At 36.2% G+C, this 23528-nt stretch overlaps 2 protein-coding genes across 4 annotated transcripts in view; both read right to left on the reverse strand.

The window, feature by feature from the left end:
* Positions 1–4297: 4297 nt before the first annotated feature.
* Positions 4298–23528, reverse strand: part of LOC144371484 (zinc finger protein 69-like) — a 64306-nt gene continuing 45075 nt past the window's right edge. The window contains exons 5-7 of one of the 3 annotated variants that reach the window (XM_078033786.1): positions 5608–5742; positions 5160–5255; positions 4298–4444 (exon numbers count right to left, since the gene is read on the reverse strand). In XM_078033786.1, the coding sequence (XP_077889912.1) occupies positions 4315–4444; positions 5160–5255; positions 5608–5742 (361 nt within the window). In that variant the 3' untranslated portion in view covers positions 4298–4314. The remainder of the gene's footprint in view (positions 4445–5159; positions 5256–5607; positions 5743–23528) is intronic. The other 2 variants (XM_078033788.1, XM_078033789.1) reach the window with 2 other exon arrangements.
* On the reverse strand, positions 18455–23209 carry LOC144371395 (uncharacterized). The gene is given in 4 exon segments (XM_078033727.1): positions 18455–19372; positions 19374–19418; positions 19420–21247; positions 23136–23209. Coding segments are annotated over 4 exon segments (2520 nt in total). The 3' UTR covers positions 18455–18799.

Consider the following 23528-nt stretch of genomic DNA (forward strand, 5'->3'; position numbering starts at 1 on the left):
AGACCTGGGTTGGAATCCTAGCTCATCCTTTGTGCTCTTGGGTAAGTTATCAGCTCTAATCTGCAGTTGTGAGGATTCTAAGTGAAACTAATTATACTTGCCTCAGAATCCAATTGGAGGAAGTAAAAAAGATGTTTCAAGAGGTCCTCAATATATAATAGCCACTAAAACTATTAGTAGGCTATATAAGTAATTTTTCAAGTTGGAAAATAAGACTTATGGTTTCTCTTTAAACTGAAAGAAAATTACATGTAAGCATAAAAGCTCAACATGAGATAACATTAACAAGTAGTAGGAGTGGAGAAGAGGTTCCTCTTTCTCGATAAAAATCTCTCACTCTTGTTGTGTCTGCAAACTGAGGAAATTTAAAGCTGATGCAATCTTTTAATGTGTAGGATGCTTCCAGACAAATATTCCTATTGCCATGCAATGGAGCTGGTGACGTATGCTGTGTTCACAACTCTGACTATTTCAAAAAGTAAGAAAATGGTAAAAGAAGCACATAAGACAAAAAAAAGGTACCATTATACACTTTGGGATTGCTCTCCAACCTTTAGTTTCCATGGAAAAAGAAAGAGCCACTTGAAATTTTTATTCTTTTATAGGGGACACACAAGGGGAAGTTCCATGGAGCATTTTATCCCAAAAAGTGCAAAGGGATAGGATTCCTAAGGAACAGGAGTGTGTAACTCAACCTCACTGAGTGATTTCCAAAATTGGAACCACACCTTATTATTGGAGTGAGGGTAAAAATCAAATATATTGTGGGGTGCAATAATCATTCAGTACCCCTTACTCAGAACTTAAATGTGTGTACTGTCCAGAGAGGTTCCCAACATCTATCAGGCTAAAAAGCACCTCTGCTGGTACAGAACACATCTGATGACATATGATTTTTCCTGTCAACAATATGGGCAGGAGCAATGCAGGACTGTCTTTCCATCTTCAACTAAAAGTAGAATTTCATTAGAAACAAAAAACTATACATCTTTGAGTAACACATAAACTTGTAAAAAATGTCTTGCATATACTGATTTATAATATCTTACACAGCTAGCCATGTGGAGCATGCCTTTAATCCCAGTGGCTCAGGAGGCTTAGATAGGAGGATCACAATTTCAATGTCACCCTCAGGAATTACAAGGCACTGAGCTACTCAGTGAGACCCTATTTCTATATAAAATATAAAAATGGGGTTGGTTGTAACTCAGTGATTAAGTGCCCCTGAGTTCAATCTTCAGTAACTCTGAGTGATATTTGCTAGAATATTTCTATAAAACTCTGCACTGCCATTTGCTCAGCCTAACAATTTTCTAAGGCAATGAGATATTGAGTCTTTCTTCCTTCCTTCCTTCCTTCCTTCCTTCCTTCCTTCCTTCCTTCCTTCCTTCCTTCCTTCCTTCCTTCCTTCCTTCCTTTCTTCTTTCTTCTTTCTTTCTTTCTTTCTTTTTTCTTTCTTTCTTTCTTTCTTTCTTTCTTTCTTTTCTTCTTTCTTCTTTCTTCTTTCTTTCTTTCTTTCTTTCTTTCTTTCTTTCTTTTTTCTTTCTTTCTTTCTTTCTTTCTTTCTTTCTTTCTCTTTCTTTCTTTCTTTCTTTCTTTCTTTCTCTTTCTTTCTTCTTTCTTTCTTTTTTTCTTTCTTTCTTTCTTTCTCTTTCTTTTCTTTCTTTCTTTCTTTCTTTCTTTCTTCCTTCCTTCCTTCCTTCCTTCCTTCCTTTCTTTCTTTCTTTCTTTCTTTCTTTCTTTCTTTCTTTCTTTCTTTCTTTCTTTCTTTCTTTTTCTTTCTCTTCCTTCCTTCCTTCCTTCCTTCCTTCCTTTCCTTCTTTCTTTCTTTCTTTCTTTCTTTCTTTCTTTCTTTCTTTCTTTCTTTCTTTCTTTCTTTTTTGTTTCACCCAAACAAAAAAGGCATCTCTTATGATTGAATTTGATATAAAGTTTATATCTAAATTACTTTTCATAAAAAATAAAAATGATAGCAGTTACCACATTTTCTAAGGTAATTAATACTTTTAGAATTTTTAAATATGACTTTTACATATATTTCAGGATTGTTTTCCTGTTTCAATAACCAAAATGAAAATATTTGCTAAATAAGCTTAAAAATACTATAGATTCAAACAGTCTTTGGAGGCCAAGGTGGACAAATGACCAAACTGGGCTTAAAGAGAAGATTTCATTGGTGATTCATTATGGGAGAATAAAAGTTTATACCACAGTTACTTTCATAATTTTAATAAAATCTATTCAGAAATTTGTCTTAGGAATATCTGCTTTCAACAACAAAGCACAACAAAATCTTTTTACACTTACATAAAATTTCTTCATTTAAGTGAAGCCACTTGGCTGCATAAATATATTTTAATCCAAGCTTTCATGATTCTTTTGAAAATTATAATTTTTTAAAACCTTTATAGTCAGAATATTGTCTTTAGATTAAAAATACAATCTTTTAAAATGTATACCAAATATTGTTGTTAACAACTTAAATCTCAAAATAAAAAAAAAACCTGTCTGGCATTATAAAAATATCTTGAATTAGAGATAGGAAAGAAAACCTTGAAATAATGCTTAACCAATCACAAAGAGACTATTCTGTAATAGATTGCCTTTAATTAGACAAAAGTAAATAAAATTGATAAGATAAAATTGATAAGATTGATAAGATAGAGAAAGTGATATCAAATGCAGCTCAATAAAAAAAAAAAAAAACGAGGGAAAGTCCACAGCTGTACAAGTAAACAATAGGCCTGGCCAAATTAATACTAGAAGCTGGACACAATTCAGGGGTAAGAGTGACACCTAAACATCTATTGAAGAACAGAACTATGAGCTGCAAAGAATAATGTTACATGGGCACTGGCTGAAAAATAACAAAGCTATTCTCAAAATAGCTGTTCAATAAAGACTGAGTTACGACTCTTAAATGAGGATATTCTTTTCAAATTATTGGTAATTTATTTGGTTCACTTAATATGCAAATGGTGCCAGGAGGTATGATCAATTGTATTTGAAGCTTTAATGTTTAGAGCAACCTACTTTCTAAGGACACAGAGAAGCCCAGAAAAATGTCTTGCAAACATGGAGACAGAAGATGGCAATCTACATCTCAAACAGTTGGTCTCAAAGGAAATCATTCCAGCAAGTATCTTGATATAAAAATTCAAGAATTAGGACAAATAAATATCTGTGTAACTCAATCTATTCATTGTCTAATGAGATCCCTGTGACACTGATGCAGCCCATTAGGACACATATACTGTCCCTGCCCCTTGGTTGAATGAATGTACAATTGGATCAAATCACATTCCAACAGCATTGAAAGGCTGACCTGCTGCAAAAATAAATAAATAAATAAATTTCTTACTAGAATATTCTAAAGGCATTCAAGGACATAGCTTCTTACTGGATGGGGCTATAGAGACTTGTTTTCTGGTATGGCACATCCATAAAACAATATAGACTACATTTACCTCCTTTGTTTGTGTAACTCCCACTTCTCTTTGTGTCAAAACTTTCCTAGTAAGGATGTTCATATATAAGTTTCATAAAGGATTAGAAGGTGAGTGGAGTTGACTGGTACATGGGCTACCTGGGGCAGGTAGTTAAAACAAAAACAGTAGCAACAGAAAAGAAATATAAGTGCCCAATAAACACTGACAACAAAGTGAAAATGATTTCTCTGTTATTTCTCCACGTATATAATCTGAAGATTTACATGTATTATGTTGTAAGGGAGAATAATACAATCTAGAATTCTTTTGAAATGGGCATGTAGACTATTCAAGTGGAAAAATTCTTAGAGTTTAGGAGATTCCTCATCATGGGTATTTGTTCTGCATATTCTGGCCATCTCCAGCTTTTTTTTTTTCTCTTGAAGAGAAAATTCTCCAGAAGGCTTAGCTAACCTTGCAACACAGATATCACTGTGAGTTTTCTGGTGCACTTCCTCTTTCCCCAGGAGACAGAATTAACAAGTAGCTTCATTATGGTCTACAAGGAGCTTGGCAAAAATTTTGTTCTACATGTAGGACAATAATTAATACTGGCTGTTTCCAAAGATGACATTCCTACCGAAAAATTTTTTAGATTATAAATAGATGAATATATGCATAGACCTCCACACATTGGATTACAGAATAAGGTCTTTGAATAGTAATTTCAGTAAAAAAAAAAAAAAAAAACTAGGACCCAATATTTATATATCCACCTTATCACCCATGTCCTGATATAACCTAATTCTTCCCTCAATTACTCCCCCCCCTCACACACACAAGGGGAATGTCAAAAAACTTACCAGCTGTGATCCCAGATGAGTACTTATCTGGATTGGTCTTCTCTGAACTTCTCTCTTTTACCCATAAATGCCTTCTGATAAATAGTCATAGGTCCTGCTGTGACGGCTGAGCCAACGTGCAAATGTGGTTTGGACATATTTCTGCCTAGAACCCTGAAAGGTTTGAATACATCATGAAAACATCTCTTTATCTTGTTCATCTCCCTTTACATGAGATAAATAATGCACCCTCTATGGAATGTGTGTGCCTGGTTACCAGAGTTCTAAGTTCTATTTGGTTCTAATGCTAAAAAATTGAGGTTGATTTGAAAGCTTCATTACCTGGGCCACTTCCTATAATAAGACTATCACAAAGCATTCTTTGGAGTGCTGACGTTTCATCTTTTATATATTTAAACATATGTAAATGAATATGGCCTTTCATTTTGTTGGAAAGTTGTCAGTACATCTTGTAAAATTACTGGAAGGCCAGTAGAATTGACTGATACATGGACTACCAGGGGCAGGTAGCTAAAACAAAAACAGTAGAAACAGAAAAGAAATATTCAGTGCCAAATAAACACATTGCCTTTTGCCCACATTGGTGAGTGCTTCCAGCAGCCTTTACAGGTGCCCTGTAGTAGACTTGGATGTGGATGTCAGAATTAGAGCCTGGTTTTTCTCTAAGTGGTTTATTCTGGAGGCAGAATAAGAAGATTAGCAAAGAAGAGACATCGGAGAGCACAGACGTGTAAAATCCAGCTGTCCCTGGGCTCCCTTGGTCACTGGTGAGACATTTTTTGAAAGAAATACCTATGGTGGCCACATGATGGCAGCTTTCCACAGAACAAGGCAAACCTGGGCAATCTTTCTGCCTCCCACCACTCACCTTGATTCTGGGACCTGGGTGCTCACCTGCCTTCTTACAACAGTCAAAAAAGCCCTGCCAAGGGGTGCATCCTTAATTGCATCTGGACACTCTGTACTTTACAAAGAAAAAAAAAAACAGCATTACTTACTTCTCACCTCTGCCTGCTTGTTTTGATAAGATTCAAAAAAGAGATCTGTATCTTTCTCCCCAAACATCAGGGGTGCAAAAAGTCATATAATACAGATGAGACTTAGTGTTAAAAGAGGGTCAAGGAACTCTTTTTTCAAGGAAAAAACATTTGGCTTTCATTTGTAAATCCAGGAAAACTAATTTCAGATTTTTATAATTCTATATATATCTCCATGTATGTGCCATTAAATAAACATATAATCAAGCACCTTGCTCCTCTCTGCCCTAGTTAAACATGGGGGACCTTGAGATTATCTTCTCATTTGGATGCCTTCACCTGTATATCAATGCAGCAGGGGTGCAGTCCCTTCTTCTTCTCTTTGCAGCATCCTGAACTTCTACCTTTCTTTCAGTCCTGAATACCTTTGGCAGACTCCACATAGGGAGAGATTCAGAAAATTCTGAAATGAACCTAAAGACATTTAATCATCAGACTTTTATTCTATCAATTTTGTTTCATGTTTCTATTTCCTAGTTTTAAATTTATTTTAGTTGTTATTCATAAGTTTACATGGCACAGAATCCATTTTGATAAAATTATACAAGCATAGAAACTCTCATTTATAATTCATAATTTTTTCGACCTGGGAATATAGTACATTGGTAAAGTGCTTGCCTCACATGTAAAGATCTGGTTCAATCCTCAGCACCATGAAAATAAATAATGATATCTTGTCCAGTTAAAAAAATACTTCATAATTATTTTAATTATTCATTTTAATGTATTTCCTATTTCTATCTATTCTATCTTTCTTGAAGGTTTCTTTGGATAATTTACTGAACTTCTCCCATTTTCCTCTCTCATTTATTGTGGTTTAGCCTCCAATTATCAGCAAAAACATTCCACCTATGTTTTTTTTTCTTCTTTTGCTCACAATGAGTCTCCATATCCATTTAATTACTGGGATATGTAATAGAGTCATTCTTCTTTATGGGTGAGTGATATTTTATTGTTTATATATACAACAATGTTTCTATCCATTTATTAGTTGATGAGCATCTAGCTTTGTCCCATAGCTCAACTCTTGTTAATTGTTTTGCTATAAATATTGATGTGACTTTGTAACACTGTATTATGCTGATACCAAGTGATATTTGGTTCAAAGTCGGGGGGTTAAATACTAGATATTTGTTTTTTTGAATCTCCACAATGCATTCCAGAGAGTTTACACAAATTTGCAGTCTCACCACAATGTTTGAGTGTTTCCTTTTGTTTTCCATATCCTCACCAAAATCTGCTTTTACTTATATTCCTGATAATTGGCATTATAATTGGAATGAGATGGTAGCTCAGTGTAGTTTTAATTTGTATTTCTCTAAATGCTAGAGGCGCTGCCTTCTCAGTGTTTTTGACTTTTGTTTCTTGGTAGCAGCATCTATGGCATTTTGGGAACCAGTTTTGCTTTATTTATGAAGTGTGAACAAGATTTCACTTGAAGGAATGACTCTGAAGCTTAATACACATGACCATGAGTCCATGGATGACTTTTACATTGTTGTCATGACCATGATTATGGAAAAAATGAATATAGGGTGAGAAGAGGGAAAAAAGTAGGGAGCAAGAAAGAGTTTAAACATATTGGGGACAAAGAAATATATCTTCCTCAATTAAGTGTAAGTGAATCCAAACCAGGCCTGGTCCTCAGATGTATAGGAGAGGGATGGGCCATTTCTCCAAAGACCAGTTGCTTAGCTAAGCCAACCTGAGATTGGTAGCAATGTTCCCAAGATGCTCCCAGCTATGGTGTGTCATGTATCTCTGGAAGTTACAACTTGAGGTAACTATCCTCTTGAATTTTCAAGGTTTAATTAATGCGGACACCCCTTTTGGGCGCATTGGTCCAAGAGCTGATATTAATGCTGGCACAGACTCTTGGTAATGGCAGACATGACCCACACTCCCCTTGTATTTTCTGACCAGTAGAGGTAGTAGCCCCAACAAGGAAGCTCTAGTTTCATCCCAGTGTTAACAAGAAACATGCCAAATATGGCTTTACATAGTGCTTATGAAGAAACTTCCTGTGGGATCCTGTTGAAAAAAATGGGCAGCAAGAAGAGACAGAGAAACAGACACGGAGAACTGTGGTCATGGTACTTGACAGGTACTAGTGACCTTGAGTTCTCTTACAATACTGGAGAATGAGCAAGACCTGTTAATAGTCATCTTGAATTGTAAACCCCCTGAGTTTAGGGTCAGGGCTCAACCCCCAAGCAACACTGATACAAACATTCTCATAGGAATGTCCATTCCAAGCCTTAAATTAAAAAAAAAAATTCCTCAAGACCACATTCACTCTGCAAAATACAGTGTCATGCTTCTTTGTGTTGCACCTCCTATGAAGCAGGACAGGTTTGGTACCTGGATGAGCTTCCTAGCATAAATTCTAAGGGACAGCTGTACAGGGCATGCAGGCCAGAGTTGAGTATCCCAGGTCACTCTGAGGCACTGAGTGGAAACAGGGATTATACTTCAGTCATGTATTTCTATATTTGTATGCACTAGCACGAAGTTCACTAGGACCACTATAGTTGTATATGGGTTGAAATATTTTGCTCAAGAAATGCAGCATCAACTAGCACAGTAGTAATCTCATCACACACACAATTAACTATTTGTTTTTACATATGAACATTATCTGAAATAAATCATCCATACTTTTAAACCATCATTCTTAGGTCTGCATAAGAGCTTGTAGAATAGTTGCACCATAGATACCCAGCCATATTACTATTTGGGTGATTGGGTTTCTTATAGTTTTTAGCCATTCTAAAAATAATCATAATAAACATCTTATGCCAAATAATAAAACAAGAAGTGAGTGTAGAGAAAATATTCTTGGTTATGGAATTATTTCTTTCCTCTCCCTTCCCTTTTTAACAAGACCAGACTTTCTTGGAAGTCTAGGCTTTTGGGATAATATCTGTCCTTAAATTGTTTGGACCTCTACTCCTTAGACTCTTTGTGTCTCTTACCCATACTCATCTTTCTTTCTGGTTTAGTTGTACTGATTTTGAGCAGATGGGATGTATTGACCTCCTAAGGATGACCCTTACCAGCACTGAGAGAGTAGCCAGACTGAAACCCAGTTGTGAAACATGGCTGAGCAGAAGGGAGCTGAGTGGCCAACTGTGAGAGAAAAGAGTTCAAGCTACAATGACTTCATATTGCTTTCTGAGACAGAGGAAATGTACTTTATGTGCAGCCTTCTGGTTTATGCAATCACATGAAGCCTTCTCCATACACAGGATAAAATGTCTTGGAGTCTTCAGGATGAGGGCAAGGTGTGGTGGGGCTCTCTATATCCTTTTGTTTTTCCAAGTTTTTTTTTTTTAATTTCTATTTCTATAGGATCATTAGCTTCTAGGAGGTCACATGGTTCATCTCCTAAGTGAGAGAAAGTCATTATTACTACATGGCTGTTCCACAGAGACTAGTCAATTTTAAAATGAGAAGTTTGCACACTCTGTTCTCAGAGAAAGGAGATCAATGTCATTCGTGATAGAAATAATTTCAGTTAAATAAAAGAAATCCTTGTGCAAGGAATCAGGGGATATTGATCAAATACAGCTCTGTCCTAGTGGTTTGTGCAAGATTGTTAGACCAGGTCCCTGAGGACTGACTCTTTTTCTCTTCACATTGACTGGTATTTGTTCTTACTCTCAAAGGCTCTTCTTTATTCTGAGGTAGGTAGCCTCTCTGTCTTCTCCTGAAAATTCGTCTAAGACAGACATTTGTGCAACAGATAGGCAGAAAAAAAGTGGAAAAAGATGTGCAAGGCCTAGCACGGCCTGGCTTCCTGGATACACAATGCAATCCTGTTGACTTCTTCCAAGGGCACTTAAGCAATAATCACACTAAAGGTAAAATGGGAGTTACAACATGATAGTATTCACACAAAATAATGCTGGAAGAAACCAAGGCCCCTGAATAAAATTATTAACCTATAAACTATGTGTTGAGAAACTAGGGAGTGCAGTGGCCAGGATCTAGTGCCTGAGGAAATGTGTGGAGACTTGGCCACATTTGGAGTAGGGTAACCTGGAATCTTGGTTTAGAGGACCTGGTACTTCCTTAGACTTGCTCTTAAGAGTGCAGAGGATAATACAGGAATGGAAAACTGCATGTGGAGGAGAAGCATAGTGGTCATTTGTGTTCTGGTGTGACCTGGTAGCTCTAATTATTCAAATTGATTCAGAAGACCCTACCTCAGTTGTGGGATGATATTAAAAGGTGAACAGATGGCTAGCCTTTTATTTAATTCTTTCATGGAATTTTAATGTAATTTTTATTTGAGGCAAGCATTACTCATTTTGATTTAAAACTGCCACAAACACTTAAGGTTTTGAGGACATTTCTGTAAGTATACCAGACAAGTTGACTTAAGAAAAATAAGTGAACAAAAAAACAATATGAATGCCAAAATTGGAAAGGTGATGTGGAAATATATATGTTTATCAACCACTACAAGATATTAGTAGGCAGGAAACCTCCCAAACTCAAGAACAAACTTACCAGTACAGGGTCTATGTGAAGTTCTATCAGGGGATCTTTATCTTTCCTGCCTCCCCTCTTCCTCCTCTATGTCAATGATAATCATCTTGTACTTGATGGAGAGTACAGCCTTGAGCAGGGATTTCAACACTGATTCAAAACAGTCTGGATTTGTCTTCATATTCAGGTCTACAACTTTCAAGGCCAGTGGCATTTGACAGAAAGTTTAAACTCCCTGTGAGCTCTAGTCTCCTCATCTATAAAATAGAGATGTTCTGAGCCCTGAGTGCTTAAACAGTGTCATGAACTAAAATAGATTCTCAGCTTTACAGTATAGACAATGGCTTTCCTGGAGATCAGAAGGGAGTCTGATTTGTTATTTATCACCAGTGACTCTTTTCTCTTCTTCCAGAAGTTGCTTGTGTTTTTTTTTTCTGGGAATCCCCTTCTGCTGTCCACTCCATGTGGGGTGAGTCAGAAAGGTTACTCAGACCAGGAAGTCATAGCATGAAACCCCCTGAACAAGATGCTCTTAACCTGCAAAGTGGGTTTGAGCTGGCCTGAACATACTCATCCAGAGGGCCACAAATAAAAATAGAAAGTGAGCATGGAAAGCTTATTGCCAACTATGACTACAGGGCCAGAAAATAAAATGGGAAGTGAGAGATGAAAAGACACAGATTCCTGATGTCAGCTGTGCCTCAGTCAGAACTACCCACAGATATTTTACGTGTAAAAGAAAACAAATTTGTGGCCAGGTGCAGTAGCACATGCCTGTAATCCGAGTGGCTCTGGAGGCTGAGGAAGGAGCATCCTGAGTTCAAGGCCAGCCTCAGCAATAACAAGGTATTAAGCAACTCTGTCTCTAAATAAAATACAAAATAGGGTTGGGGATGTTGCTCAGTGAATAAACTAACTCTGAAAGTGTTGTTTTTTTATTTTACTGTATATATATACATACATACATTCATAACCAATAATTTGTTTCTAGTTTCAGGTACATTATTTTTTTTTACTAGTTCTGCAATGCATATTAAAACCATATCAACTGAGATACATTTCTTGAGTGAGTAGAACAGGTAGAGCCATGTTATGGATTCCAGTTTCTTGAGTGTCCCATGAGCAGGGATAACTTCTGATTGGCTACATGTACTAGTGGTTTGAATAGGCTGAGAAGAATTTGTGGGTGGAGATCAGACTATTGCTTATTTCTAAACTAAGAGTGGTTTATTGAGCCAAGCATTTACCAGAGCCCTTTATGCTGGAGATACAGGATGGAACTGATCCTCTGATGAAATTCTTCTGGTTCCCCAGTGCACAGGCTTACCATTTGTTTTGGTGAGTTTCTAGCATAAAACACCTCACATGCAAATCTTTATTTGAAAGTAATGAAAATGCACATGTATCTTGTGAAAACATCTCATATCTGGCCTCACATACTGTGGATGATGACCATTCTAACCTCATTGGTAATTTGGATGCAGAAGTGGGAAACAAAGGTCTTTGTTGCACAGGAACTGGGCTCAACCTTATCTCCTGGTGGTCCTAACCACTAGAGTGTGAGGAAAAAGACAGTCACACCATTTAAAAATGGTAAAAGAAAGAGCTGGAGACTACAACTTTGTAAATCTTGAAAATATAGCTGGAGCAAGCTTAATGTATATCATGAGAACTTTGTAAATGTTTAATTATACAAGGTTCGTGACTTCAAATAAACTGAGAGAGTAAGAAGGCCCCCTTTCAAACTCTAATTCTTGTAACTAAGTCAGAAAGATTTCAGACATTTCACTCAGAATAACAGGCATGCGTTTATTAAATAGATAAACAAGGAAAGGGGACACTGTCATAGTAGATCATGGGTCCTCTGAGAGGGGAGAGAGACAGTGTGCCTTTCATGCAATCCACTTTTGTTGGGTATCCCAGAGAAGTTTCCAAAGAGTCCCACACAGGCCTACTACTTAACTTTGAACTGACTGCTGGATGGCATCTCACTGTCAAGTCCCCACTGCTAAGATAACGTTAAGTCACCTTGGCCAATGCAAGTGATTCGAATTGGATTCTTAACTATAAATTCTTGTAGATTTTAGAGCTAGAAAAAATATTTTTATCTCTCTGAGTTTCAGAAGCTGGTATGTGGAAAGAATCAGAAAAGTTTCCTTCTTAAAGGTAACATGGCTTCCTATTATGGACATTTATTTTATACCTGTCTTTCTCCTGCAGATAACAGACAGTTTACTGATAAATGTGATATACCCTGTCCACTTAAGGCAGGCAGGGTAGCAGGTTAATTTCTTCATGAAAAGAAAAGCATGGGGGGGGTGAGCACAGTGACCCCCACTTTATAGAATTATTCTCTGAACCTCATGCTCTCACCACTAACATCTGTCCCCTATCATTTGGCAAGAAGTTTTGCCTAATTCATACTGTTGTTGATCCTACATCACAAAGATTGGGCCCCAGACAAACATCAGTTTTATCAGAGTACTGGATAGAAATGTGGGTTCTCAGGTTGCAGCTCAGCTTTATTATATGAGACTCACAGTGGCTCACAAATCTTAATTTTTATGATCTATTCAGTTGCCTGGTTGGGGCTTACAATCTATGCCCTGATTTGGTCTCTCTTCCAAGAACAATTTTTTTTTTCTCCACTTTACAAAAAAAAGTTATTCTGACCTCACTAACTTATACCTTAATGACATGAATCCAAAATTGTATAGTTTCAGCCCTGGTGGAGCGACCCTGAGATGCAAGGGCCTGGGTGCATGGATCTCTACTGCTGAGATGTTCACAGAATACTGTTGCAATAACCTTATTAAGACCTTCAACCACAACACCCAGAGCTAAGAGTCAATCCCTGTAAACATTTTAACCTTTACTTCTCTTCCAGAGATTAAAGTGATACCTAATCTCGTGTTTAAAAACTAAAGGGGGCTGGACTCAGTGGAAGAGTGTTCTCATAGCATGCATGAGGCACTGGATTTGATCCTCAGCACCACATAAAATAAAATTAAAAAAAAATACATCCACCTCAAACTAAAAACAATTTTTTAATTGGTTGTTCAAAACATTACAAAGCTCTTGACATATCATATTTCATACATTAGATTCAAGTGGGTTATGAACTCCCCTTTTTACCCCATATACAGATTGCAGAATCACTTCAGTTACACATCCACATTTTTACATAATGCCATATTAGTAACTGCTGTATTCTTCTACCTTTCTTATCCTCTACTATCCCCCCTCCCCTTGCCTCCCATCTTCTCTCTCTACCCCATCTACTGTAATTCATTTCTCTCCTTGTTTTTTCCCATTCCCCTCACAACCTCTTATACGTAATTTTGTATAACAATGAGGGTCTCCTTTCATTTCCTTGAAATTTCCCTTTTTTCTCCCTTTCCCTCCCATCTCATGTCTCTGTTTAATGTTAATCTTTTCCTCCTGCTCTTCTTCCCTGCTCTGTTCTTAGTTGCTCTCATTATATCAAAGAAGACATTTGGCATTTGTTTTTTAGAAATTGGCTAGCTTCACTTAGCATTGTCTGCTCTAATGCCATCCATTTCCCTTCACATTCCATGACTTTGTCATTTTTTAGTGCTGTATAATACTCCATTGTGTATAAATGCCACATTTTTTATCCATTCATCTATTGAAGGGCAGCTGGGTTGGTTCCACAGTATAGCTATTGTGAATTGTGCTGCTATGAACATCAATGTGGCAGTATCCCTGTAGTAAACTCTTTAAGGTCTTCAGGAAATAGTCAGAGTAGGGCAATAGCTGGGTCAAATGGTGGTTCCATTCCCAGCTTTTTCAGGAATCTCCATACTGCTTTCGAAATTGGCCGCACCAATTTATAGTCCCACCAACAATGTACAAGAGTACCCTTTTCCCCACATCCTCACCAACACTTGTTGTTGTTTGACTTTATAATGCCTGCCAATCTTACTGGAGTGAGATGGTATCTTAGGGTGGTTGTGATTTGCATTTTTCTGACTGCTAGAGATGGTGAGCATTTTTTCATGTACTTGTTGACTGATTGTATGTCCTCCTCTGAGAAGTGTCTGTTCAGGTCCTTGACCCATTTGTTGATTGGGTTATTTGTTATCTTATTGTTTAATTTTTTGAGTTCTTTGTATACTCTGGATATTAGGGCTGTATCTGAAGTGTGAGGAGTAAAAATTTGTTCCCAGGATGTAGGCTCCCTATCTACCTCTCTTATTGTTTCTCTTGCTGAGAGAAAACTTTTTAGTTTAAGTAAGTCCCATTTGTTGATTCTTGTTATTGACTCTTGTGCTATGGGTGTTCTATTAAAAAATTTGGAGCCCGACCCCACAATATGTAGATCGGAGCTTCAGGTATGACAAGAAAATAAAAATCTTTCATGATAAAAAAAGTTAAAAGAAATTTCAGCCAGAAAACCAGCATTGCAAAGCATCTTGAGCAAAACACTACATGAGGAAGAATTGAAAAACAACAACCAAAACCAACAGTGGGAAATACCTCAATAAAGACAGAGGGTGGGGGGAAAGATAATCATGGAGAAGCAAATTAAATTAAAAAAAAAGATAAATAATCAAACATGGCTGGAAGTACAAACCATATATCAATAGAAACTCTAAACGTTAATGGCTTAAACTCTCCAATAAAGTGACATAGGCTGGTCACATGGATTAAAGACACAAATCCAATAATATGCTGCCTCCAGGAGACACATCTGATTGGAAAAGACATACACAGGTTGAAGGTAAAAGATTGGGAAAAAAATATACCACAAACACGCTCCTTGTAAACAAGCAGGGGTGGCCATCCTCATATCAAATAAAATCGACTTCAAGACTAAGTTAATCAAAAAGAATAAAGAAGGACATTATATACTGTTAAAAGGAACCATTCACCAACAAGACAGAACAATTATCATTATTTATGCACCAAATAATGGTGCTGCGACATTCATAAAACAAACTCTCCTCAAGTTCAAGAATCAAATAGACCACAACACAATAATTATGGGTTACTTCAACACACCTCTCTTACCATTGGACAGATCCTCCAAACAAAAGTTGAATAAAGAAACTATAGAACTCAATAAAACAATCAATAACCTAGACTTAACTGACATATATAGAATATATCAACCATCATCAAGTGGATACATGTTTTTCTCAGTAGCACATGGATCCTTCTCAAAAATAGACCATATATTATGCCACAGGGCAACCCTCAGTAAATATAAAGGGGTGAAGCTGATACAATGCATTTTATCTAATCATAATGGAATGAAACTGGAAATCAACGATAAAAGAAAGAAGGAAAAATCATACATCTCATGGAAAATGAACAATATGTTACTGAATGATCAAAGGGTTACAGAAGACATAAAGGAGGAAATCAAAAAATTCTTAGAGAAAAATGAAAATACAGACACAACATATCGGAATCTATGGGACACAATGAAAGCAGTTTTAAGAGGGAAATTTATTGCCTGGAGGTCATTTCTCACAAAAAGAAAAAACCAAAAAATAAATGACCTCATACTTCATCTCAAAGCCCTAGAAAAGGAAGAGCAAAACAAAAGCAAATATCAGAAAGCAAGAAATAATTAAGATCAGAGCAGAAATTAATGAAATTGAAACAAAATAAACTATTGAAAAAATTGACAAAACTAAAAGTTGGTTCTTCGAAAAAATAAATAAGATCGACAGACCCTTAGCCATGCTAATGAAGAGAAGAGAGAGAACTCAAATTACTAACATACAGGATGAAAGAGCCAATATCACAACAGATACTACAGAAATACAGAAGATAATTAGGAATTATTTTGAAAACCTATATTCCAATAAAATATAAGATAGTGAAGACATTGATAAATTTTTTAAGTAATATGATTTGCCCAGACTGAGTCAGGAGGATACACACAATTTGAACTGACCAATATCAATGGATGAAATAGAAGAAGCAATCAAAAGACTGCAAACCAAGAAAAGCCCAGGACTGGATGGTATACAGCGGAGTTTTACAAAGCCTTTAAAGAAGAATTAATACGAATACTTTTCAAATTGTTTCAGGAAATAGAAAAAGAGGGAGCGCTTTCAAATTCATTGTATGAGGCCAACATCACCCTGATTCTGAAACCAGACAAAGATACCTCAAAGAAAGAAAACTACAGACAAATGTCTCTAATGAACACAAGAATGCAGGTGAAGTCCTCAATGACTCACTATTCATTCTTGGAAAAGAAGACGTGGAAAGACTGCTTATTGAATGGGGTTTCTGCTAAGGAGAATCTTGCCTGTTGTTCAAGTAGGGGAATCTGGCTTGATACTGACAACTGACGCAAGACTGGTAAGTTTTAGAAGGTTGGTAGAACTCTTTGACAGAGTTAGTAGCAACACAATCAGGCCCAAATTAATAATTCTCCTGCCTGCAGGCTTTATGTTTCTTCTTATAATATGCTGTGTGTTTCCTTCTGCTCCTTCTTTTGTTTCTTTCTTCCCTTCCTCACTACTGGGAGACAATCATTGTGCTTAAAGCACTGGGAGAAAAAATAAATTAGAGAAATATCAGTTCTTTTTTCAGCATGTATGATCTACCCTGAGCCTCAGCATGGTAATACTTAGAGACCAAAGCTTGTTTTTGGTAAGGGGCTTGCCCATCATGATGATGTTTAGTAATCCTATTCCCTACTTGAAAATAAAAAATGCCTCTAGAATGCCCAATATCCACTTGGTGTAACCATTGCCATGGCTGAGAACTACTTAGCAGTGAGGCACAAAAACTAAGTTCACACCTGCAGTGGAGTTTGCATGGGTGTCTTTGTGCCTTCTTGGAGTCTGCTTTATTTAGCTTCATAAGTTTCTAAGCTTTGCCACATCATTGATATTTGAATGGTTTCTTCCCAGTTTGAGTTTTCTGGTGTTGAGTAAGGCATAATATTTTCTTAAAAGCTTTCCCACCTTCTTTACATTTGTATGGGTTTTTTTCCAGTATGAATTCTCTGGTATTGAGTAAGGCATGATTTTTGAGTCTAAATTACTGAAACTTTCAGGGATTTAGTGCACACCTGTTGTGAGAGAGTAATTGAACAGATGAATCGCTCCATCAACAGAGGTACCATATTAATATTTGGGATTATCATGGAGGTATTTCTGTGACAGTAAAAGTTAGTGGAGGTATCTCTGCTTTATAGTACTATGGTGATCACTAAGTAACTATAGTTAGTACATTTTTTTAAAAAAAAGTTTTTAAATAATGCAATTGTTCAGACTTATGTACAGCAAAAACTGAGTCTGATGACCACAAGACCTGAGCATCTTTGTCTTTTTTATTTTTTTTTGTACTTGGGATCAAACCAAAGTGCTCTCTACCTCTAAGCCACATCCCAAAATCTTTTTATTTAGGGTTAGGATCTTCCTAAGTTGCTTAGATTCATGTGAAATTGCTGAGGCTGGTTTTGAAACTGTGATTCTCCTTCCTTGAACTCCCCTGCTGCTTGGATGAAAAGTGTGCCCAGCCTTCCAGAATCCTGAGAGGACCTGAAGTACTTCAGTGGAAGAGATTTTCTCATACTTTATTAACTGTTAAAAACATCATTTACTTGGAAGAAGCAATTTGAAGAGCCAAGGATGGGTCCAGGAAAAGATGTAACTTTCTGAGCTTTCACTGTGTGGCTTGGGACAGACTTTTTTCTGAGTGACAGAGCTGTATCCTTGTAAGTATTACTGGAAGGATGGACTCACTAGTTCAAATGCTTTTCATTGACACCATTTTTAACCATTATTATTATTTTTCAACTGTAACAAAATTATTGATTTAAAAAATTTGCAGGGCTGTGGTTTTCTATTAAGAGAAAAAAGGGCAACTATGTTTTATCAGGTACTGTCTCAGTGTTCTCTAAAACAGATGTCATATATATGCAAGCAGAGCCACACTTTGCTACAAAGACACACAGTGCTTTCCCTGGTCTGTCTAGTAAAAGCTATACTATGTCTAGAGGTGGGAAAATGTAGTGTGCTTCTTTCTCATTTTTGCAGACTCTCTGGAGGCTCAGGATCCTCAGGGGTCATGGACAGGCCTCTTGATGTCTATTTAGTGTGAGCATTCATACCCACTACATGTGTGGATTTAACCACAACATATGTTGCATTTTACTGTTCAATATCTTTGTTTCTCAGCCACCTGGTTTCAAATTTGTGATCTCTGCATTTGATGTAGAAAGCTAAGATGTTTCATGCAGGACATTTCAAAAGCCAGAATCTGATGCCTGAAGTGTGACAAAACCATCTTTTTATGGACATAAAATCCTGAGTAAAATTTTTTAACTAACTACAAAGCAAAAGACATTGATTTCTGGGTGCAGGGATGCATGCCTTGTATCCAAGCAGTGAATGAGCCTGAAGCAGGATAATCACAAGTTTAAATCCAATCTTAGTAGTAAAAGTGAGACCCTAAGAAACTCAGTGAAATTGTGTCTCTAAATAAATACAAAATAGGGCTGGGATGTGGCTTAGGGGTTGAATGCCCCTGAATTCAATCCTCGGTATACAACCAAAACAAAATTAAATAAATAAGACATCGACATAGGACCATGCTTTCCAGCTGAGATTATGGGGAATAAATTGATGTGACCATAGACTTCAGGCATAAGATAATTTTATTAATGTGTTGGTTTGGTACAAATAGGCCTGTAAGTCCAGATATAGCTTTTGAAAAAAAAAATGATTTGATTTCAATCAATACAGAGAAACTGAGGAAAGGACAATTGAACCTGGAGAGGTCCACAGAAGGAAAGAAGGTGAAGCATCCAATCATGCTTCCTGCCCACTTCCATGGGCTAATGAGTAATGGCCATTTGGGCAAGGGTTGCAATTTTATGGAGTCAATGCTACAGAGCTATTTCTGGGCAATTGTAATTGTTCTTCCCAGTATGAAGTTTCTGGTGACCAATGAGGTTTGATATTACAGGAAATGACTTTTAAGTCTATGGCTTTTCTCGAGTATAAAGTCTCTGGTGTTCAGTCAGGTGTGATTTTCGATTAAAAGCTTTTTCACATGCTTTACATTTATATGGCTTTTCTCCAGTATGAATTTTCTGGTGTCTAGTAAGTTGTGATTTTTGATTAAAGGCTTTGCCACATTCTTCACATTTGTATGGCATTTCTCCAGTATGAAGTCTCTGGTGTTGATTAAGTTTTGATATTTGATTAAAAGTGTTGCCACATTCTTTACATTTTTATGGCTTTTCTCCTGTATGAAGTCTCTGGTGTTGAGTAAGGGATGATTTTGTATTAAAAGCTTTGCCACATTCATTGCATTTGTATGGCATTTCTCCAGTATGAAGACTCTGGTGTTGAGTAAGTTTTGATTTTTGATTAAAAGTGTTGCCACATTCTTTACATTTGTATGGCTTTTCTCCAGTATGAAGTCTCTGATGTTCAATAAGGTGTGATTTTTTCTTAAAAGCTTTGCCACATTCTTTACATTTGTATTGCTTTTCTCCAGTATGAAGTCTCTGGTGTTCTGTCAGGTATGATTTTCGATTAAAAGCTTTTTTAACATGCTTTACATTTATATGGCTTTTCTCCAGGATGAATTTTTCTGGTGTCTAGTAAGTTGTGATTTTTGATTAAAAGCTTTGCCACATTCTTCACATTTGTATGGCATTTCTCCAGTATGAAGTCTCTGGTGTTGAGTAAGTTTTGATTTTTGATTAAAAGTGTTGCCACATTCTTTACATTTGTATGGCTTTTCTCCAGTATGAAGTCTCTGGTGTTCAGTAAGGTGTGATTTTTTCTTAAAAGCTTTGCCACATTCTTTACATTTGTATGGCTTTTCTCCAGTATGAAGTCTCTGGTGTTCAGTCAGGTGTGATTTTCGATTAAAAGCTTTTTCACATGCTTTACATTTATATGGCTTTTCTCCAGTATGAATTTTCTGGTGTCTAATAAGTTGTAATTTTTGATTAAAGGCTTTGCCACATTCTTCACATTTGTATGGCATTTCTCCAGTATGAAGTCTCTGGTGTTGAGTAAGTTTTGATTTTTGATTAAAAGTGTTGCCACATTCTTTACATTTGTATGGCTTTTCTCCAGTATGAAGTCTCTGATGTTCAGTAAGGTGTGATTTTTTATTAAAAGCTTTGCCACATGATTTACATTTGTATGGCTTTTCTCCAGTATGAAGTCTCTGGTGTTCAGTCAGGTGTGATTTTCGATTAAAAGCTTTTTCACATGCTTTACATTTATATGGCTTTTCTCCAGGATGAATTTTCTGGTGTCTAGTAAGTTGTGATTTTTGGTTAAAAGCTTTGCCACATGCTTTACATTTATATGGCTTTTCTCCAGGATGAATTTTCTGGTGTCTAGTAAGTTGTGATTTTTGGTTAAAAGCTTTGCCACATTCTTCACATTTGTATGGCTTTTCTCCAGTATGAAGTCTCTGGTGTTCAGTCAGGTGTGATTTTCGATTAAAAGCTTTTTCACATGATTTACATTTGTATGGCTTTTCTCCAGTATGAATTTTCTGGTGTCGAATAAGGTTTGATTTTGTATTAAAAGATTTGCCACATTCTTTGCATTTGTATGGCTTTTCTCCAGTATGAATTTTCTGGTGTCCAGTAAGGTGTGATTTTTTATTAAAAGCTTTGCCACATTCTTTACATTTGTATGGCATTTCTCCAGTATGAAGTCTCTGGTGTTGAGTAAGTTTTGATTTTTTATTAAAAGTGTTGCTACATTCTTTACATTTGTATGGCTTTTCTCCAGTATGAATTTTCTGGTGTTGAGTAAGGCAATATTTTTGATTAAAAGCTTTGCCACATTCTTTACATCTGTCTGGCTTTTTTCCGATATGAAGTCGTTGGTGTTCAGTAAGGTGTGATTTTCGATTAAAAGCTCTGCCACATTCTTTATATTTGTTTGGCTTTTCTCCAGTATGAAGTCTCTGGTGTCCAGTAAGGTGTGAACTTTGATAAAAAGCTTTGCCACATTCTTCACATTTGTATAGCTTTTCTCCTGTATGAAGTTTCTGGTGTTCAGTAAGGTGTGATTTTTGATTAAAAGCATTGACACTTTTTTTACATTTCCAGATTTTCTCTCCAGTATGATTACTATAGTGTTTAAAGAGGTTTGACCAACACTTAAAGACATTTTCACATTTCTTTAATTTGTAAGGTTTATCTCCTTTGTAAAACCTATTGTTTTTAGTAACAAATAGAATTTGATTAAAATATTTTTTACATTCTTTACTTATGGAGGATTTATCACTGCTCTGATAAAGAATTGAGGAATTTTTAAATGATTTTACATATTTTTTTAACTTGTAGAGCTTCCCACCAATATTAATTTTCTGGAGTTCAGGAATTCTTCTAGTTTTATTAAAAATGCTTTCACATACCTTATATCTGTAATTTGTCTCTTGATTATAAAAGCTTGAATAAATAAATTTTGGGTATGGATTAAAAAAATTTACACTTTTCTCATTGTAAAGCTCTTTTAAACCATGTTATGGGTGATTTCTAGAATTAAAAAAAAAGAAAATTTTAATTACTTTCACAGAATTTACATTGTTTTACACCAAATCTATTATATTGCTAATTACCTAGGGTAGAGACTGTCTATAGGTCCTAAAAGATTTATCGTAAATATAGGTCTTTCTGAGTATCTACGTCTACTTTTAAATTAAGCAATATTAGGTAAGTACAAATACTCTCACATTCATTATAATTTCATGCATTGCCACAAGGAGAAACTGTTCATTTCATCATTTTTGTAAAGTAACAGTCAGACAAACTAATAAAACTCAGAATTTTTTTTTCTTCTTCTTCTCCTTCTTTTTCTTCTATCCTGTCTAAAGAAATATTTGTGGATATTTACTCAATAGTGCATTTTTAATTATTCCAGTGACTAAAAAGCATGAAATAGACTCCATAGGAAATGTTTCATTTTCTAGAGGAAGGGTATAATTACAAAATGCTGTGCAAATATATTTAAAAGCACACACAGGTCCTCAAATTGTACTGCCATATGTGTTGTTGTCTCTCTCCAGCTTAGCCAATGCCCCACATCCCTAGAGTTCCACCTTGCCTCCAACACACTATTGTCTAGTTTTAATTTGCTGGGAATCCTGCAGGCACTGGGACATAATCATGGCCCTGATGTGCCAGAGCATTCTTCATTAAGCCAAAGAGCAAACTCCATGTGAGCTGAGCTGCTCAACTTTCCAACAAAAATATCTATCACTGAGGGTGTTTTTAAAATTCTTTCTATGTAACTAGCTTACTGAAATTAATTAGAGAATACTTTTGATTTGTTGAAAACATATTCCTTGAGATGCACAGATAAGTAGTGCTTGGCCTCAGAAAAATCTAATGGCAACAGGATTTAGTTCATTAGGGACATGTATAGGATCCAGAAAGTCTCTGTTTCTCACACTTGGAATGTTTTTTCCATTCCACCCAAAACCACAAAGTCCAAAGATCTTTTGGAATATTCACTTGGAGTCTTGTCAAAATCCCTGTTAATATAAAAGATGAAGCAGTGCATGTCAGATGGAGCTGCTGAAAGATATCTATAAACTGCATGAAATTTTTTTAAAAAGCATGGAAGCCTTTAGGGAAAAAAATCTGGTATCTGAGAACTCACAGTTGAAATCCAGCTGGTTTAAGACTATCCAGTACATTTTATGTACTACCTAGTTTTGTCTAAATTCAGCATGGCATTGGAAATGGTATCATCCATTGGAGCCACATAGCATCACAGAGATGGTGAGACATGTCAGAATGCGAATCAACCTGTCTCAAGAAATACTCTTCCTTTTGAAATCTTATTCCTACTTTGATGCACACTTCCTTAAATAAAGAACCGGAAAAATTATCTAGAAATTATTTTTCAGAACTTATGTGGTCTAGGGAATCTATAAGATGTTTTACCTCTTTTAACATAAGTTCTTGCCTGGTCTTATATTCCTTTACTAATTATTTCAGATATATATTTTTTCAGATGGCTCATAACCTTCTAAAAAAGAAATTTCTCAGGTGGGATGCTTGATGTCCCATGACATGGAGTTATTATGCTAACTTATGAGCCATAAATATATTGGTAACTACACAAAGACTGCTTCAAGTTGAATTAAAATTATAAATAATTATTTACAAGCACCTTTGACTCAAATCAAGTTTCATGGAGAAGGGTCTACAAAAGTGGGCTTCTGCAATGATAGACAGAATCATGAAATGACAAAGAAATTATAGATCTTTTTTTTTTCTTACAGAGGTTAAGTTTCATAGTAAGCCATTTCTCATTCAAAGGTGGTCTTACCTCACCACTGTGGCTGCTTTACTTTTCTCAAAGAGTTTTACAATTATTAGCTTATGCCCTTCATTGTTCTTCATTTGCCCCACACCGGCCCTAGTACTTCTGTCCCAGGCATGTTTTCTACCTCTTAGCACGAGCCCAGAAAAGTGTCAGAAGTCTTCCGCAATTCTCACAAGACCCTCATCTCCGCTTTTGGGGTGTGATGCATTCCTGCAAGCCATTTGGGCTGTGGGTTTTCTGGGAGACTGTGCTAGAAGTTCCTGAGACTTTCCTGTGTTTCGATTGTCATACATGATAGATGAGCTGTATGCTTATTTGATGTGTTTTAGAAATATTAAACTGTTTATCTTCTTCTTCTCTTTTGCTTAATTATTATTGCATTTAAACACAATACCT

This window comes from Ictidomys tridecemlineatus, chromosome 16 (assembly GCF_052094955.1).
Source record: "Ictidomys tridecemlineatus isolate mIctTri1 chromosome 16, mIctTri1.hap1, whole genome shotgun sequence".
Taxonomy (NCBI): Eukaryota; Metazoa; Chordata; class Mammalia; order Rodentia; family Sciuridae; genus Ictidomys; species Ictidomys tridecemlineatus.